An 18,267-nucleotide genomic window follows, 5' to 3' on the forward strand; every position below is an offset into this window, starting at 1 on the left:
CCCTTCCCGCTCCACCCCCGCTCCCGGCGGAAAGGGAAGCGCCGGGGACCCGAGGGGCAGGGGCAGGGCCGGGACCCGCCGGGGATGGAGGCAGCGCCGGGCCGGGCCCGCGGCTCCCTCGGGCTCCGCTGGGCGCTGCTCGTGGCCGCGCTGGCGGCGGGTGAGGGGGGACCGGGGGGACCGGGGGGACCGGGGGGGCCGGGGGGGCCGGGGAGGGGTCGGACCGTCACCCTCCCCCCCGAAATTTGGGGTACGGGGAGAGCCTGGGGTGTGTCCTCTGGGAGCTGGGGAGGGGCTGGGACCGTCACCCCCCCCGAAATTTGGGGTACGGGGAGAGCCTGGGGTGTGTCCTCTGGGAGCCGGGGAGGGGCTGGGACCGTCACCCCCCCGAAATTTGGGATAGGGGGAGAGCCCGGGGTGTGTCCTCTGGGAGCTGGGGAGGGGCTGGGACCGTCACCCCCCCCCGAAATTTGGGGTACGGGGAGAGCCTGGGGTGTGTCCTGTGAGCCGGGGAGGGGTCGGACCGTCACCCCCCCCGAAATTTGGGGTATGGGGAGAGCCTGGGGTGTGTCCTGTGAGCTGGGGAGGGGTCGGACCGTCACCCCCCCCCGAAATTTGGGGTATGGGGAGAGCCTGGGGTGTGTCCTGTGAGCCGGGGAGGGGCTCAGATTCACCCCCCTGACCCCATTGGGTGCCCCCTCTGAGCTGGGGAGGGGCTTCTGTCCCGACTCGACCCCTTTGGGTGCCCCCTCCGAGCTGGGGAGGGGCTCTTGTCCCCCCTCTGACCCTTTGGGTGTCCCCTCCAAGCTGGGAAGGGTCTTGTGTCCCCCCCCCGACCCTTTTGGGTGCCCCCTCTGAGCTGGGGAGGGGCTCAGATTCACTCCCCTGCCCCCTTTGGGTGCCCCCTCTGAGCTGGGGAGGGGCTCAGATTCACTCCCCTGCCCCCTTTGGGTGCCCCCTCTGAGCTGGGGAGGGGCTCAGATTCACCCCCCGACCCTTTTGGGTGCCCCCTCCGAGCAGGGAAGGGGCTCAGATTCACTCCCCTGCCCCCTTTGGGTGCCCCCTCTGAGCTGGGGAGGGGCTCAGATTCACCCCCCGACCCCTTTGGGTGCCCCCTCTGAGCTGGGGAGGGGCTCAGATTCACTCCCCTGCCCCCTTTGGGTGCCCTCTCTGAGCTGGGGAGGGGCTCAGATTCACCCCCCGACCCTTTTGGGTGCCCCCTCTGAGCTGGGGAGGGGCTCCTGTGCCTCCCCCGACCCCTTTGGGTGCCCCCTCCGAGCAGGGAAGGGGCTCAGATTCACCACCACCCCCCTTTGAGCCCCCGGGGTGCCCCCTGTGAGCTTGGGGGGGGGTTCAAACCCCTCCCCACCCCCTCTGGAGCATCCCCTGAGCCGGGGCCGGGTCTCCTCCGCAGGTTCCTGCCGCGGGAATTCCGTGGAGAGGAAGATCTACATCCCCCTGAACAGGACGGCCCCGTGCGTGCGGCTCCTCAACGCCACGCACCAGATCGGCTGCCAGTGTGAGCCCGGGGGCCTGGGCTGGCCTGGGGGGGTCTCACCGTGGCTGGGGGGCTGAGGAACCCTCCTGGTGCCCCTGGTCCCCAGCACCTCTTAATCCTGCTCATAATGAACCGTGGAGTGGTTGGGGTTGGAAGGGACATTAAAGATCACCCCAATTCCACCCCATTCCATCCCTCCTGCTGGCCCAGGTTGCTCAGAGCTCCATCCAGCCTGGCCTGGCACATTCCCAGGGATGGGGCTCCATCCAGCCTGGCCTGGGACATTCCCAGGGATGGGGCAGCCACAGCTTCTCTGGGCAAGCTCTGCTAACCCCGGGTCCAAGGTCCTCTGGCTCCTCTGCCACCCTTGGCCTGATCCCAGTGTTGGGACAGGAGTTCCCAGCAGTTCCTGGGTGTGGACAAAGGGCTTGGTTTTATCAGCAGCGTCCTCTGGAAGTGGTTTGTCCATCTTTGCTCTGGGAGTGGTTTGTCCATCTTTGCTCTGGGAGTGGTTTGTCCATCTTTACTCTGGAAGTGGTTTGTCCATCTTTGCTCTGGGAGTGGTTTGTCCATCTTTGCTCTGGAAGTGGTTTGTCCATCTTTGCAGAATCCCAGAGTAGGATTGGGGTTGGAAGGGACCTCTGAGGGTCACCCAGAGCAGGGGACACAAGGGCACATCCAGGGGAGGCTGGAATGTCTCCAGAGAGGAGACTCCACACCCTCCCTGGGGAGCTGTTCCACCCTCCATGGAAAGAAGCTCTTCCTCATTTTGAGGTGGAACTCCTGGAGGTTTAGTTTCTGGACATCACTCCTCGTCCTGGGAGGAGTCTGGCACTGTCCCCTTGGCTCGGGAGCAGCACTGAGCTGGGCCTGGGCTCCTGCTGTCCTTCCCATTCCCTCAGTGCTTGGATGGCTGAAGGTCCTTTGAGGAGCTCAAACAAAAGGTGCTTTCAAAGCCTGAGAGGTCATTTCTTCCTCTCTGCTGGATTTTCCCAAATAAAAGTGCCGTGTCCTGCTCAGCCATTCCCAAATTCCTCCCTCCAGCCCCCTCCTAATCCCAGGAGCTGCCCTTCCCTAAAGCCCTGTGCACAGTGCCCTGCTTTCCAGGGTGGTTTTTTGGGGGTGTGTGAAGGAAATAAATGCCCTGAAGGGCACGTTGTCACCCCACAGCCTCCATCAGCGGGGACACGGGGGTGATCCACGTGGTGGAGAAGGAGGAGGACCTGCAGTGGGTCCTGGCTGATGGTCCTCACCCGCCCTACATGATCCTGCTGGATGGGAACCTCTTCAACAGGTCAGTCAGCACCTGCTTTTATCCCCCCAGGGAGCCCAGGGGCCTCTGATCTGGTGATTAAATGTCATTTTCTGACTGGCAGATGATGGAACCAGCTCTGACTGCAGCCAGTTCCTGTGAGGTTGAACCATCAGTGGTTTTTTTACTGGGCTTTAGTGACTTTTTCTTCCTGCCTTTGCTGTGAAAAGAGCTCTGCTCTGTGTGAACCCTCACACCCTGTTCCCCTCCACCTTAAATAGCAGTCCCTAATTTAATTACAGCCCTGGCACTGCAGCCCCTTAAACCCCAGCACAGAGGGTCCCTCCCCTCCCTGGGCAGGGCAGGAAGGACGGGGCTCAAGTTTTCTCCTCGTTGCTTTTTTTTTTGCACAGTAAGATAAAAACCAAAGGTTGATTTGATCACAGGCTGGGCTGTAATTCACCATCATCACTCTGTCTGGGATGGCAGCTCTTCCTCGAGGAATCCCTGATTCCTGGGCTGTTTTCTCTCCTCCAGGAAGGTGCTGCTGCAGCTCAAGGGAACCTCCCGGGTGTCAGGCCTTGCTGTGGCTGCTGCCAAACCCAGCCCTGCCCAGGGCTTCTCCCCTGGCCTGAAGTGTCCCAACGATGGGTTTGGTGAGGAGATGTTCCACCTTCATCCCTGCTGGGGGGAGGGAGGGGTGGGGCCTTGTCCTTGGATGCTCCAAGGAAATCCAGAGGATCTCGGGGGAGCTGGAATGGCAGAGACACTTTGATCCCTCTGGGGTTCTCCCAGCACAGGATGGGCTCAGGAAAGGGATGGGTCTGAGGGGTGGGCTGTCAGATGGTGAAAAACGTGCTTGGGGTGGTTGGAATGTCACATCCAGAGGCTCAGCTGGACATCAGGGCCCAGGGTGACCCTCAGGGGCCGAACTGGGACCAGTGTTGTCACCAATGGCACAAACAGAGGGGCCTGGAGCAGCCTGGGCTGGTGGGAGGTGCCCTTGCCCGAGGCAGAGGGTTGGAACTGTGCAACCCCAAACCCCCTGGGCTCAGTTCCCCTCCTGCAGGCTCAGGTGTGCCCGTTCTCTCTGTTCCCAGGAGTGTATTCCCAGGATTACGGCCCCGAGTTCGCCCACTGCAACACCACGGTGTGGAACCCCCTGGGCAGTGGCATCTCCTACGAGGACTTTGACTTCCCCATTTTCCTCCTGGAAGATGCCAACGAGACCCAAGTCATCAAACAGGTACCTCAGCAGGCAGGGGGGGAGAGAGGGGAGAGAGGGGCTGGAGTTCTGCTCCCCGGGGTGAAAGCGCCACAAATCCCGTTTCCTGTGCCTCAAAAACGCTGGATTGAGCTGTGATTCTCCTTCCCCCCCAGTGTTACCTGGACCACAACGTGCCCAGGGATGGCTCTGCCCCCCAGTACCCCCTGTGTGCCATGCAGCTCTTCTCCCACATGCACGCCGTGACCAGCACCGTGACCTGCATGAGGCGCAGCTCCCTCCAGAGCACCTTCAGCATCAACCCAGGTGAGAGCCCCCCATCCACAGCTCCAAATCCCTGTGGAATTACAGCTTTTCCTGGAGCCAGGACTCCCCTGGAGCCAGGACTCCCCTGGAGCCAGGACTCCCCTGGAGCCAGGACTCCCCTGGTGCAGAGCAGAGTTTTTTGCTCGTTGACTTAAAACCCCGAGTTGAGGGAAAACCCCTCGTTTCTCACTTGTCACTGCTGTGATCCCAACCCCAGGAATGTTTCTCTTTCTGCTTTCCCAGAGATCGTGTGTGACCCTCTCCTCGACTACAACGTGTGGAGCACTTTGCAGCCCATCAATTCCTCTGGAAAAGTGGACCCTGAGAAGGAAGTGATCATGGTGGCCACACGAGTGGGTGCCTCTTAATCTTGCTCTGTGGAGCTTGGGCTGGGAGAATTCTGGGAGTCTGGGAGTTCCCAGCCTCATGGGGATGTTTTTGTCATGTGTTTTGGTTTCTTGCCACGTTCCAAACCTTCTGGCTGCTGTGTTCTGGGGATCCAGCAGTGGCTCCATCCCTTGGGGCAGTGGAGGGACATCCACAGTTTGGGTCTTTCTATCTTGTTGTGGGAGACTTTTTCCAGCATTTTCTTTGCTGGTGGAAGCAGACGAGGAGAAACAGTGCATGGCAAAGCTCTGAGGCCTCAAGGCTCAGATTTTGGGGAAATATAGGTTGGATATATGGAAGGAATTCCTCCTGTGAGGGTGGGCAGGCCCTGGCACGGGCTGCCCAGAGAAGCTGTGGCTGCCTCATCCCTGGGAGTGTCCAAGGCCAGGTTGGATGGGGCTTGGAGCAACTTGGGATAGTGGGAAGTGTCCCTGCCCATGGCAGGGGGTGGCACTGGATGATCTTTCAGGTCCCTTCCAACCCAACCACCCCATAAATCCCTGCCTACCCCAGCAGCACGATGCTCATTTCCAGTTCCACCATCCACTCGATCCCTCCCTTCCCGGCGGGACGGGCGGGATCAGGGAGAGACAGAGAGTGCTGGATCTGCTTTCCCAGCACAGAATGCCTGTGTGTTTGTGCTTGCAGATTGACAGCCACTCCTTCTTCTGGAACATTGCCCCCGGGGCCGAGGGCGCCGTGTCCTCCTTCGTCACCCACCTGGCCGCGGCCGAAGCCCTTCACAAGGCCCCCGACGCCCCTCTGCTCCCCAGGAACGTCATGTTCACCTTCTTCCAAGGGGTGAGAGCAGCTGGATCACACCACCTACCCCCCCTGAGATCCCAAATCAGCCCCTGGCTGCTGCTCCCCCTGTCCCTGCTCTTTGGGTTGGGATTGTTCGTCTCCCTCCCCTGGCCGTGGTTCCCTCTGCTCCAACGGGGTCCTGGTTGCTCTGGGAGGACGTGACAGGAGCAGATGGAGCTTCCACTGGGGCAGGAATGGGCTGCATCCTCCTGGGTGCATCCCCCAAGCTTTGCTCTCCCTCCTGTCTCCTCCTTTCTGTTCCCTCCCTTGCTGGGGATGAACTTCCAGGCTGGAAATTCTGAAGCAGAGCCCGGAAAAGGCAAAATTAAAAATATATGGGAGAGAAATGCGGCTCCTTCCTGGGAGCCCAGAGCTGGAAGTGGCAGCTGTGGAGAAGCAGAACGAGCTGGAGGAGGGACTGATGGCCAACAGCTGATGTTCCCCTCAAGGCATCAGCTCTGATGAGTCCTTTGTGCAGCTCTTCCCGTGCCAGGGCCATGTGATCCCCCCTCATCCACCCTCCTCGGCACATCCATCCCCAATTTCCCTGGAGGAGAGAGGCATCCAGGCTGTGGATGTATCCAGGAGGAGGGATGAGGAGAGCTGGCTGTAAATTAGGGAAGGGGGAGGCTGGTGGCTCCTGACTTCCCTGCCCTGCTCCCGTTTTCCAAGGGCACCTCGTCCTCCCCTGGCCACTCTCAGCCTTCCCAACCCTTTTTTCCAGGGAAGGAGACACCAGTCCTTTCAGGAAAGCTTTGGATGCTCAATTCCTGGAATGGGGGGTTCTCCCTTTTCCCTGGTTTGTTGTCTCCCTTGTCAAAAACAATTGGGATTGTTCAGCCTGGAGAAGAGGAGCTTCAGGGAGACCTCAGTGGGAATTCCAGGACCTCAAGGAGACAGCAGAAAACATGGGAAGAGATTATTCCCGAGGGTCTGGAGTGACAGGAGAAAGGGGAATGGCTTCAAACTGACAGAGGGCAGAGTTAGATGGGATATTGGGAAGGAATTCCTCCCTGTGAGGGTGGGGAGGCCCTGGCACAGGTTGCCCAGAGAAGCTGTGGCTGCCCCATCCCTGGAAGTGTCCCAGGCCAGGTTGGAGCAACCTGGGCTAGTGGAAGGTGTCCCTGCCCCTGGGGATGAGGTGATCCTTAAGGTCCTTCCATCCCAAACCATTCCATGACCCCATGTTTCATTCTCAGCAGGATTAAGAGGGCAGAAAGTCCTCACTGAGGTGGTTTTTCCTCGGTGCCTTTCTTGTGGAATTCAACACCCTTCTCCTGGTTTTTTCTCTTTCCCCTCCTTTTTTGCCCTTTTGCTCCATCCCCTTCCTACAAATCCCTTTGGGTTTGGTGCCTTTGGTGTGTCCCAGGCTGTCCAAACCTCTGGAATTACCAGTTGGCCCCCAAACTCTGGGGTCGGTTCCACCTCAGCCCCTCGGATGCTGCTGGTGGAGGTGCCTCCACCCTCAGATGGGATCCAGGATTTGGGATTTTTCAGGATTTTTCAGGATTTGGGATTTTTCTTTGTCTCCTGCAGGAGACCTTTGACTACATTGGCAGCTCCAGGATGGTCTATGACATGGAGCAGGACAAGTTCCCTCTGCGCTTGGACAACATCCACTCCTTCGTGGAGCTCAATCAGGTGTGGCAGAAGTTTGGGGGCCTTTCACTGCCTGGGTGTGAATCCCCCCTGGATTTCCCTGCTCTGGGGTGTCCAGCCTCGTGGTTTAAGGTGGTTTTCCTTGCAGGTGGCTCTCAGGAATGGCTCCATCCTCTGGATGCACACGGACCCCGTCTCACGGATGAACCAGTCCGTGGACGCGCAGGTGAGGGAGAAACCATGGAATGTCCTGGGCTGGAAGGGGCCCCCGAGGGTCAGGGAGTCCAATTCCTGGCCCTGCACAGCCCCAGCAATCCCTGAGAGCTCCAGGTGCTCCCTGAGCTCTGGCTTCCCTGTGGGACCTGTCCCAGCTCCCGACCACCCTCTGCGGGAAGAACCTTCCCCTCGTATCCGACCCCTGGCACCACTCCACGATGAAAACTCCGGGATCTCGAGCAGGGTTTCAACCTTCCCAGAGAAACCCCATCCCAAAGAACAGCAGCACAGGGCAGGTTCTCCTCCTTGCAGGTCAGGAACCTGCTGGCCACCCTGAGCAGGAGCAGCGCGGGCTCGGCCGTCACCCTGCAGGAGGCCGGATTTTCCCAGCCCCTCCCTCCATCCTCCTTCCAGCGCTTCCTCCGGGCTCGCCACATCCCTGGGGTGGTCCTGACTGACCACAGGACGGCCTTCCAGAACAGGTAGGGGCTCCCAGAGGAGCTGGAGGGGGGGTGTGAGCGGGAGAAGCTCCGTGCCCGACGAGCGCGACGGAATCGTTCTGACAGGCGGGAGAAATCCGGTTTGATGTGGAAAATGTTCCCCCACAGCTGGCTGGGAGCCAGAGGTGAGCAAATGGCAGCAGAGCGTTGCAGGAGCCTCAGCTGTTCTTCCAGAAGCTGCCTTTTTTTTTTTTTTTTTTTTTTGGTTATTTTTGGGGGGTTTTTTTTTATTTGTTATTTAGCTTTTTGTTTGCGCTGGCAGAAAGCCCCAGGCCTCGGAAAGGGCACTTGGATTCACCCCACACGACCCTGTTCCTCAGGGATCCCCTGCTGAGCAGCTCTGGGGTGGGAATGGGGGGTACAGGACAGGGATGGGGTCTCTCCCCTCTTCCCAAATGCTTGAAATCATCCCATTCCCTCCCTGGAGTCCTGGAATGGTTTGTGTTGGGAGGGACCTTCGAGATCATCCAGTTCCACCCCCCTTTCTTTTTTTGGGTCGCCTTCCACTATCCCAGGTTGCTCCAAGCCCTGTCCAGCCTGGCCTGGGACACTTCCAGGGATGGGGAATCCATGGAATAACCTGTACCAGGGTCTCCCCACCCTCACAGGAAAGAATTCCTTCCTGATACCCACCCTAAATTCCCCTGTTTCAATGTGATCCCACCCCCCTTGTCCTGTCCCCCCAGTTCCTGAGGAACATCCCTCTCCAGCTCCCCTGCAGCCCCTTCAGACCCTGGAAGGGGCTCTGAGGTCTCCACACAACCTCCCCCTCTCCATCTTTTATCCTTCTCTGCTATTTCTGGGAATCTCTGCAGAAATCCCCGGGAAGGAGCTTCCCTTTCCCCCCCAACCCTGCCTGGAGCAGGTGGAGGAAAACACAACTCAGTGCTGGGGGATCCATTTTTTAGGGATCCCATCCCAGGGAGTGCCAGGGACACAGTGTGTCAACCCCCAGTGGGGAATCACTTGGAATTCCCTGGATGAGGCATCAACAGATCCCTGCTGGCCTTGCCTCAGTTTCCCTCCCTGTTTCACAGCTCGGGCTCAGCCCCTCCTAAAATTCCAGTCACAGCCTTGGAAAGGGCTCGGAGATGCTCAGATGGGAGAAGCTGTGGAAGGGCCAAGTTAATTAGAAATCCTCATTAAGGGCTTTCAGGAGTGAGTGGCAGGGCTGGAGCTTCGCTCCCGGGAGGCTCCGCTTTGGACACGCTCGGAATTGAATTCCATGCCCTGTGGTTTCCTCCCTGCCTTTTCCCCAAATCCCTGCTTCTCTCCCTCTTTTCAGGTACTACCAGAGCATGTATGACACTCCAGAGAACATTGGGATGCAGTATCCCGAGGGGCTGAGCCCTGAGGAGACCCTGGAATACGTCACGGACACAGCCAAGGTTCCTGCTGGACCCGGGGGGGATGGGGAGGGGACGTGGGGAGAGGGGGAAAACGTTTGGAAAAAGGGCTGGAAGAAGGTGGGGAGGGATGTGGGAAAGGGCAGGAAGAAGCAGGGACTGGGGAGAGGTGGGAAAAGCTGGAAAGAGGGCAGGAAGGAGCCGGGAGGTGCCAAGGGCGAGGGGCCCCGGAGCGTTGGGGTGGATTTGGGATGGATTTGGGATGGATCCTGGCTCCCTCCCAGAGCCCCTTTCCCTGGATCTGCCTGGCTGGATTGACACGGATCCCTGTCCCCTCACAGGCCCTGGCAGAAGTGGCCACCGTGGTGGCCCGAGCCCTTTATGGCCTGGCTGGAGGGACCAACAGCACCTCTGCCATCCAGGCCGACCCCAAAACGGTAGGAGCACGTGGAACCCTGTCCCTGGAACCTCCCAGGAGCCCTCCCATCCCTCCCTTCTGGCCCTGTCTGTGTTCCCACGGCATCCTGTCCTGCATCCCCCCCTCCCCTTTTCCCTGTTTTCCCCCCGAGCAGAGTGAAAACCCCTCCCTGGTTTCCTGGGGCAGAAACGAAGCTCCCTCATCCCCAAGGAAAAGGTGGAATTGCCACCTGGGCCTCGGGGATCAGCCAAGGAACCCCTGGGGCTGGAATCCCACCCGCTTTTCCCAGCTCTGTCTGGAATTCTGGCCTTGGCTGTGCTCGGGGAACATCCCTCAGCAGGAGGGGCTCGGGGCAGAGCTGCTCAGATGTTCTTTTCTCTCCCCTGCACAAACCAACCCCGTGTCCTCCCCAGGTCACCCGGATGCTCTACGGCTTCCTGATCAAAATGAACAATTCCTGGTTTCAGTCCATCATCAAACCAGACCTCAAAGGAATTCTGGGTGAGAGCAGCACGGGGAAGGAGAGCAGGGAGAGGGTTCGACCCCGGGTGTTCCCTGGTGGGTTCCTGCTGGTTTTCCACCCCCCCAATCCCGCTTTTCCTGCCCTTCCAGGGGATGTTCCCCAGCACTACGTGGCAGTTTCCAGCCCTGTGAACACGACCTACCTGGTGCAGTTTGTCCTGGCCAACCTGACGGGCACGGTGGTGAACCTCACCAAGGAGGAGTGTCTGAGCCCCGAGAAGAACCCCCACGCTGAGAGGGAGGTGGGTGCACATCCCACTGGGAGTGGGCACATCCATGGGGCTGCTTTAGGGATGGGTTTCATTGCCTGGGAGAACAGGGAAGCACCTCCCTGAGGAGACATCTCAGTGCCCGAGGGCAGGGGAGGAACGGGCACGACCTGAGCCCGGGTGGGCAAAGAGGAACCTGGGTGGGACCAGCCAAGGGGAGCCCACAGGAGCAGAGGGGCTGGAGCAGCAGGAGAAGGGGCTGGAGAGCTCCTGAGGGAGCTGGGGGGGCTCAGCCTGGAGAAAAGGAGGCTCAGGGGGGACCTTCTGGCTCTGGAATTCCCTGACAGGAGGGGGGAGCCGGGGGGGGGGTCGGGCTCTGCTCCCAGGGAACAAGGGACAGGAGGAGGGGAAACGGCCTCAAGCTGTGCCAGGGGAGGGTCAGGTTGGCCATGAGGAGGAATTTCCCCCTGGAAAGGGTGTTCAGGCCTTGGCAGGGGCTGCCCAGGGAGGTGGGGGAGTGCCCAGCCCTGGAGGTGCCCAGGGCAGGACTGGCTGTGGCACTGAGTGGGGATGGGCACAGGGGGGCCCGGATGACCTCCAAGGGCTTTCCCACCCTGGAGAAGGATCCTTTCCCAGCCCAGCCCCTTCTCCCTGCCCCAACCCCCCGGGGGACATTCCAGAAGTCGGGGAACATTCCAGAAGGTGGGAATGGCCGCTGACCGTCCCCCCCTCCTCGTGTGGCAGCTGTTTGAGTTCTGGTGGGTGCAGGGCCCCCTGCAGCCCAACTCCTCGTCCCGGGCCCCGCGCTGTGTGCGCTCGGGGGCCCGGCTCAGCAAGGCCCTGTCCCCCGCCTTCGAGCTGCGCCAGTGGGGGTCCCGCGAGTTCTCCACCTGGACAGAGAGCCGCTGGAAGGACATCCGGGCACGCATCTTCCTCGTGGCCAGCAGGGAGCTGGAGGTGGGGATGGCATAGGGGCATGGGGACTGGGGAGAGGGGAGGGGGGCACTCACGGGGGTGGGGGGGGATGGCACAGCCTGGCAGGTGATGTCACTGGCAGGTGATGTCACTGGCAGGTGATGTCACTGTCAGGTGATGTCACTGTCAGGTGATGTCACCATTAGATGATGTCACCCCCTATCAGATGATGTCACTGTCAGGTGATGTCACCATTAGATGATGTCACCCCCTATCAGATGATGTCACTGTCAGGTGATGTCACCATTAGATGATGTCACCCCCTATCAGATGATGTCACTGTCAGGTGATGTCACCATTAGATGATGTCACCCCCTATCAGATGATGTCACTCCCTACAGGTGATGTCACCATTAGATGATGTCACTCCCTGTCAGGTGATGTCACTGTCTGATGATGTCACTGTCAGATGCTGTCCCACCCTGTCAGGTGATGTCACTCCCTACAGGTGATGTCACTGTCAGGTGATGTCCCTTCATCAGGTGATGTCACTGTAGGTGACGTCACTGTCAGGTGATGTCACCCCCATCAGATGATGTCACTGTCAGGTGATGTCACCCCCATCAGGAGATGTCCCCCCCTCAGGTGCTGTCCCCCCCTCAGGTGAGGATGTCACCCTCAGGTGCTGTCCCCCCCCTCAGGTGCTGTCCCCCTCAGGTGCTGTCCCCCCCCTCAGGTGCTGTCCCCCCTCAGGTGCTGTCCCCCTCAGGTGCTGTCCCCCCTCAGGTGCTGTCCCCCCTCAGGTGCTGTCCCCCCCCTCAGGTGCTGTCCCCCCTCAGGTGCTGTCCCCCCTCAGATGATGTCCCCCCCTCAGGTGCTGTCCCCCCCTCAGGTGCTGTCCCCCCTCAGGTGCTGTCCCCCCCTCAGGTGCTGTCCCCCCCCTCAGGTGCTGTCCCCCCTCAGGTGCTGTCCCCCCCTCAGGTGCTGTCCCCCTCAGGTGCTGTCCCCCCCTCAGGTGCTGTCCCCCCAGGCCCTGGCTGTCTCTCAGGGCTGGTTGGCTCTCCGGGTGCTCCATCCCCTTGGAGCTGCAGCTCCTGGTGTGACCACAGCCCCGGGGGCTCCCTTCCCTCCCCAGATCCTCACCCTGCTGCTGGGAGTCTCCATCCTGGTGCTGTCCCTGCTCACCACCTACTTCATCAACGCCAAGGCTGACGTGCTCTTCAGCCTCCCGCGGGACCCCGGGGCCGTGGCCTACTGAGCTGCTCCTGGGGCTGCAAAACCCCTGGATTGGAGCTGCCAGGGCTGGGCCAGCGCTGGGATGGCCCTCCCTCTGCACAAGGTTCCTTCCAGAACCTTCCACGTGTTCCCAGGGCTGAGCCCTGAGAGACTTTCCCCAGGAAAAGGCACCGACCGAGCCCCGAAGGAACCTCGGGACAGATTCCCAGAGTTGGTTTGATTTTGTCCTTGGAGCAGCCTGAGGATGGTCCTGGATGCTGCTGGGAGCACCCTGGGGTGGATTTCTTCCCTGAGTCGAGCCAAGGGTGGGAAGGATGAAGGTGTTTCCTCCTGGAGCAGTGGAATTCCGAGGGGTCCCCCAGGAGCCGTGGAAGGTCCATCCCCAGGTGTCCTCAGCAGGTGATCAGATGTAAAACAACCTTTTTTTCCTTTTAATGGTGCAATATTTTCTGGGCTTTGTACATATATAAATAGTTCCCTTTAATTAAAAAACGGCCACTTCCAAATGAACCCCCCCCCTTGACCTGCTTTGTCCTCAGTCCCTTCCCAAAAATCATCCCAGTGGGCAGTTTGTGGCTGTGGCAGCGTTTGGGGCAGGCAGAGGGTTTCCTGGGATGTGCTTTTCCTTCCCTGGGGTGAGTTTTTTTTGTGATGTTTTCTTACATATCTGAATCTCTTACACACCTCTAAATGAAAATGCTTCATCCAGGACGGAGCAGCTTTGAGGAGAGACCTTGGGATTGGGGAGGGCTTGGACTTCCATGGTCCTTGTGGGATCCAGCTCAGGATGTCCCATAACCCAGCAGGTTGGGTCAGTTAAAGGGTTCCTGATCATTCAAAGCATCTCCTTCCCGCTCTGCTCCGTCCTGCCTTTCATTCTGGACCCCCTGGAATTACAGGAATTATTTTTCCTCCTTTTTTCCCCCCTCCTTACAAACAGAAAGGAAACCCTTTTCCCCCTGGCAGCCCCTGCTCTGTCCCTCTGGAGCAGCTCCAGCAGCTCCGTGTCCTCCTCCAGCTGCTCCCCCTGGATGGATCCCGGGGGTTCTCCCGATCCAGGGGCAGCACCAGCTCTCACACTCAGGGCCTGAAGGTGCCAGAGCTGCCAAAGAGCCCCTGGACAGAGCTCAAAGCTGCCCAGCACCTCCCAGGTGTCAGGAAGAACCGGTTGGACCGGGAATGATGTGGAGCCACCTCCAAAGGGAGCAGCCCTGGAAGGAGTTCAAGCTCCAGGGCTGTGGAGGGACGTGCCAGCCTCTGAAAGAGGCAGGAGAGAGCCTTTCCCAGCACCTGGGCCCGGCTGGGAGCCTGTTCTGGAGGAGGCTTTGCATCATTTCCCTTGCAAAGTTCCCTAATTCCCGGAGCAAACGGGCTCTGGGTGAGGGGAGGGTGGGGAGCAGCTCTGGGGGACAAGGAATGTCTGTGAGCAGCAGTGGGATCCAAGGGGATCCCAGGGGAATTAGGGCACTGCCAGAGGCACATCTGGGATGTCGTGTCCAGCTCTGGGAGGTTTGGAGTCCCAGCCCTGGGAGGTTTGGGGTCCCAGCCCTGGAGGTGCCCGAGGAAGGACTGGATGTGGCCCTGAGTGCTCTGGGCTGGGTCAGGAGTTGGATTCCCTGATCCTGGAGGTCTTTTCCCACCTCTGGGATTCTGGGACTCAGCTGCTCCTCAGAGCTCTGTTTGCCCTGTAAGGATAAAAATAAACCCACGTATTTAAGGACACCCAAACGAGCTCCCCAGAGCTCATTAGCATTAGGGACGCTCTAATTAATGCCCATCATCTCGGGGGTGAGGACGGGAGGGTGTCAGGGGACGTGTAACAGTGAGGTTGGTGCAGCTGCTGGGCTGGGCTGGGCAGGACGGGGACACAGGGAGGGTGGGGAGGCCCTGGCACAGGTTTTCCAGGGAATTCGTGGCTGCCCCACCCCTGGAAGTGTCCAAGGGCAGGTTGGACGGGGCTTGGAGCAACCTGGGATAGAGGAAAGTATGGAATGAAATGATCTTCAGGGTCCTTCCAATCCAGCCCATCCCCTGGTTCTGCTGCTCTGGGAGCACGGGGGGGTCTCCCATGTTCCCTCCCCTCCTCCAGACCGGCCTGAAAAAATCAGGGAAGAAAGGAAAGAGAGGCTGAGCAGCCAAAGGCAGATTCCCCCCGGGGAGATGGAGCCCGGGAGAGGCCAAAAACCAAGTGATGCAACTCGTGGCAGGTCTGGCCGGGCTGCTCCTCCCGACGGCCCCGGAGCTCTCCGGGAGCTCTCCCGCCGCTCCTCGGGCTGGGATTCGCTCCCGAGGGGAAAAGCTGCCTGTCCCTGCCTCCTCCTGGCAGGACATGACCCCCCCCGGGCTCTGCTGCAGCCCCCGGGTCACCCCGAGCCCCCTCCGGCTCCAGCCCAGCCCGGCTGTGGTTTTTGGGCAGCTGGCGGGGGCTGTCCCCGCCCCGGAGCCCTCGGGCATCTCGCTGAGACATCCCCCCCTTCCTCCTCCTCCTCCTCCTCCTCCTCCTGGTGCGCATCATTTGCAAGCATCGCTTTCCTCCCCTCCCTCTTCCCGGGGTTTCTGCACAAAAAGAAGATGCCCCCGACCCTCCTGACCCCCTGAACCCCCGGGGGGGGCCGAGGGCCGGGGCTGCAGCTGCCCCCGTGCCCCGAGGGGGGACATATGGGGGTGACAGTCCCCCAGACGGGGAGGAAGGAGAGGAAATGGGTGTTTTCTTGGTGCTCCTGGGAACTCGGTGGCTCCGGAATATTAAGAGGCAGGAAAGTTAATTAATGCCCAGAACAAAGCCGGGGCTGTTTTGGCTCCTGGGAGAAGGAAACGGTGGAGACAGGAAGGGGAGAACTGGGGTCTTCTTCAGTGGGGTCTTATCAGCAGCTAAAATCGAGGTGAAGCCCGGGGTGGGGGGGGAGGGAGTCGTTTTTTGGAGGGTTTGTGGCGAAGGGCAGGAGGGTGTTGGGAGAGCCATGGGAACAGCTCCCCTGTGCTGAGGGGCTGGGGGGCTGGGGGGCTGTCTGGGAGCAGCACAAGGTCCAGCTGAAGGAACAAAGGCAGCTCAGGAGCAGGAGAGGAGCGAGCCAGGGCCTTGGCTGGCACCCAGCAGGAATCTGAGTCCAACATGTGTTTGAAATCAGGGGCTGAACTGCTACAAATGGGAGCAGAGGAATTGCCAGCTTGGATCGTGCCCAGGGTCCATCCTTTCCACTGCCCTTGGCACCGCCAGGGATGAGCACCCGGCTCTGGGAGAGGCACCAAAGCCCCCGGAGCGACCCCGTGTCCCAAATCCACCCCACGGGGGGATCCCTGGGCTCCTCATTCCCACTGCAAAGTCCACAGGAGCATCCAGAGGGATCTCACCGTCCCAAATCCACCCCACGGGGATCCCTGGGCTCCTCATCCCTGCTGCAAATCCGCTCTCCCTCATCCACAGGAACATCCAGAGGGATCTCACCGTCCCCCCTGTCTGTCTGTCCATCCAGCCGCGGGAATTCCTGGGGGAAACCAGCCCAGCCGGGGAAAGAGGGAGGTGATTTAGGGACAAACCGAGCTCGTCCTTCCCCCCTTTGCCCCGCGCAGCTCCCGGGGCCTCCGGGAGGAGGAAGAGGAGGGTGAGGAGGAGGAAGGGGCGGAGGACGGGGCTCGGGCTCTCTGTGCCGCCCAGGTGATGCTTCCCCAGCGCCAGCAGAGGTGCCGGGGGCTAATGAAGATCGACGTCGGAACAAAACAGCGGCTCGGCAGCTCGGAGCCAGCGGGAAGGGGGAAGCAGATGGGCTGGAGGAGGCAGGAGCCGCTCTAAATGGATTGATGGAGGGGCCTTTGAGGGAGATGGATTGGAGACGGAGCCGCTGGAGGAAAGGGCCGCGGTGGCCACGCTGTGAATGGGGCAGGGGCCCAGGGACGGGTGGGGAAGGGAGAAAGGCCCGCAGATAACAGATGGATGGACACAAAGACTGGAAGGGAAGAGGGGGACAGATGGACAAGCAATAGAGAGAGTCGGGAGGAGAGAGGGATCTGGACATAATTAGATTGGATCTGATTATGACAGACTCGATTAGAGCAATATTATGATCAGGAGCTTCTGTCGCTATTTGGCTTTTAGGGGGGAACAAAAGCCAGGGGAGGGGGGACGAGCAGAGGCGCAGGGAACGGGGCAGGATGAAAGGGAAAAAAGGGAAGGGGCTCCCTGTGAAAGCTGTCAGGGGTGGTGGTGACAGATTGTGTGGTTCTGGAGCACCGGGGCCGTCTGTCACCGACAGAAACCTGCCCGGAAAACAGACAAAAGGGGCTCCCAGAGCCCGGGGCTCCGGCCCTGCCCGGGGCTCAGCACTCCAGGAGCTCCCTGGGAGGAGTGACCACGGCTGGGGGTGCACACACACCTCCCTCAGACCCCCCCAGCCCACCTGAGGGTGTGAGCACACGTGTGAACACGCGTGGGGACACACGGGGGGCACGGCCTGGCCCCACACACGTGGGTGCCAGCCCCGAATTCCTGCCCCCAGAAACCTCCAGTCCCGGCTTTCACACTCTGGGGGGGCCCAACTGGGGGGTTTCAGGACCTGAAGGGGCTACAGGAGACGTGGGAGAGACTTTGGAGAAGGAGTCCAGGACGAGGGGGCGGGTTCAGAGGTTTGGGTGGATATTGGGAAGGAATCCTGGCTGGGAGGGGGGGGAGGCCCCAGCACAGGTTATTATTCCATGGCTGCCCCTACCTGAGAGTGTCCAAGGCCAGGTTGGAGCAACCTGGGCTGGTGGGAGGTGTCCCTGCCCATGGCAGGGGGTGGAACGAGGGGAGATTTAAGGTCCCCTCCCACCCAAACCGTGCTGACACTCAGGATCACCCACCACCCCAAGTGAAGGTTCACAGGCTGCCCCGGTGCTTCTCCACGGAATCCCAGAATCCCCGAGGCTGGAAAAGCCCTCCCAGCCCCTGGATCCCCCCCGTGCCCCATCCCCAACTCACTCAGTGCCACGTCCAGTCCTGCAGAGGGACCTTCCTGGAGGGGTGGGGGCACAGCCCCCAGGGTGTGACAGCCCCAGGGCAGGGGCAGGAGCTGCAGAGCCCCCAGGGATTGATCTTTCCAGGGTCTCTGGGCTGTGCCCGGGGTCTCCAGCCAGGTCTCCCCCCCGTGGGCTGGAAGTGCAGCCCCTCCCCGTGTCCCATCCCGGCAGCTCGAGGGTTAAACCTGCCCAGACGGGGCCGCTGGTCCCCGGTGGCTCCGCACAATATGTCACCTCCTCTCCTGCCAAATGCTGCCTCTTCCAGCCTCTCTCCAAACACAGGAGCTGCTCAGGGTCCCCCCCGGCCCCCGCAGCTGATCCCTGAGGCCCCCGGGGTCCCAAAATCACGGGATCCTGGAATGGTTGGGGTTGGAACGGACCTCAGGGAACGTTTTGTTCCAACCCACCTCCCACCAGACCGGGCTGCTCCGACCTTGGGCACTTCCAGGGGTGGAGCATCCACAACTTCCCCGGGCACCTCGTGCCACCACCCTCCCAGGGCAGGATTTCTCCCTGTTTGAAGTTTGAAGCCCTTTCCCCCTGTCCTGTCCCTCCATGTCGAGGTGGACAAGCCCCGGGGGGCTTCACCCCCTTGGATGGAAACACCACCAAGGCCCCCCCTGGGTCCCTCAGCCTGGCAGGTAAAGCTGAAACCAGGGACAGGTGTGAAAACCTCGGCTCTGCTTCCCACAGGTGCCCCCCAACCTCTTCCTCCTTGCCCCCTGTGTTGGAAGGCAGGCCCAGGAATCCCGAGGAATGAGGGATCTCTGCAGGCTCCAGTTTAGGGGCTCCTGCCAGCGAGAAACCAGGTTGGGTTTGATGTGGAAAACCAGTTTCTTCCA

The 18,267-nt window shown here is 60.5% G+C and overlaps 1 protein-coding gene across 1 annotated transcript; it reads left to right on the top strand.

Moving 5' to 3' along the window:
• The first annotated feature begins 59 nt into the window (after nt 1-59).
• On the top strand, nt 60-12,943 carry NCSTN (nicastrin). The gene is made up of 17 exons (XM_064638451.1): nt 60-160; nt 1,415-1,519; nt 2,669-2,792; nt 3,288-3,406; nt 3,851-3,996; nt 4,131-4,281; nt 4,525-4,634; nt 5,317-5,469; nt 7,009-7,113; nt 7,220-7,297; nt 7,600-7,769; nt 9,073-9,175; nt 9,475-9,570; nt 9,965-10,052; nt 10,164-10,315; nt 11,027-11,239; nt 12,333-12,943. Exons 1-17 carry the CDS (start codon nt 85-87, stop codon nt 12,453-12,455), a joined length of 2,112 nt encoding a protein of 703 aa, XP_064494521.1. The 5' UTR covers nt 60-84; the 3' UTR covers nt 12,456-12,943.
• Nucleotides 12,944-18,267: the final 5,324 nt, after the last annotated feature.

The sequence above is a fragment of the Pseudopipra pipra genome, chromosome 29 (assembly GCF_036250125.1).
Source record: "Pseudopipra pipra isolate bDixPip1 chromosome 29, bDixPip1.hap1, whole genome shotgun sequence".
NCBI classification, from domain to species: Eukaryota; Metazoa; Chordata; class Aves; order Passeriformes; family Pipridae; genus Pseudopipra; species Pseudopipra pipra.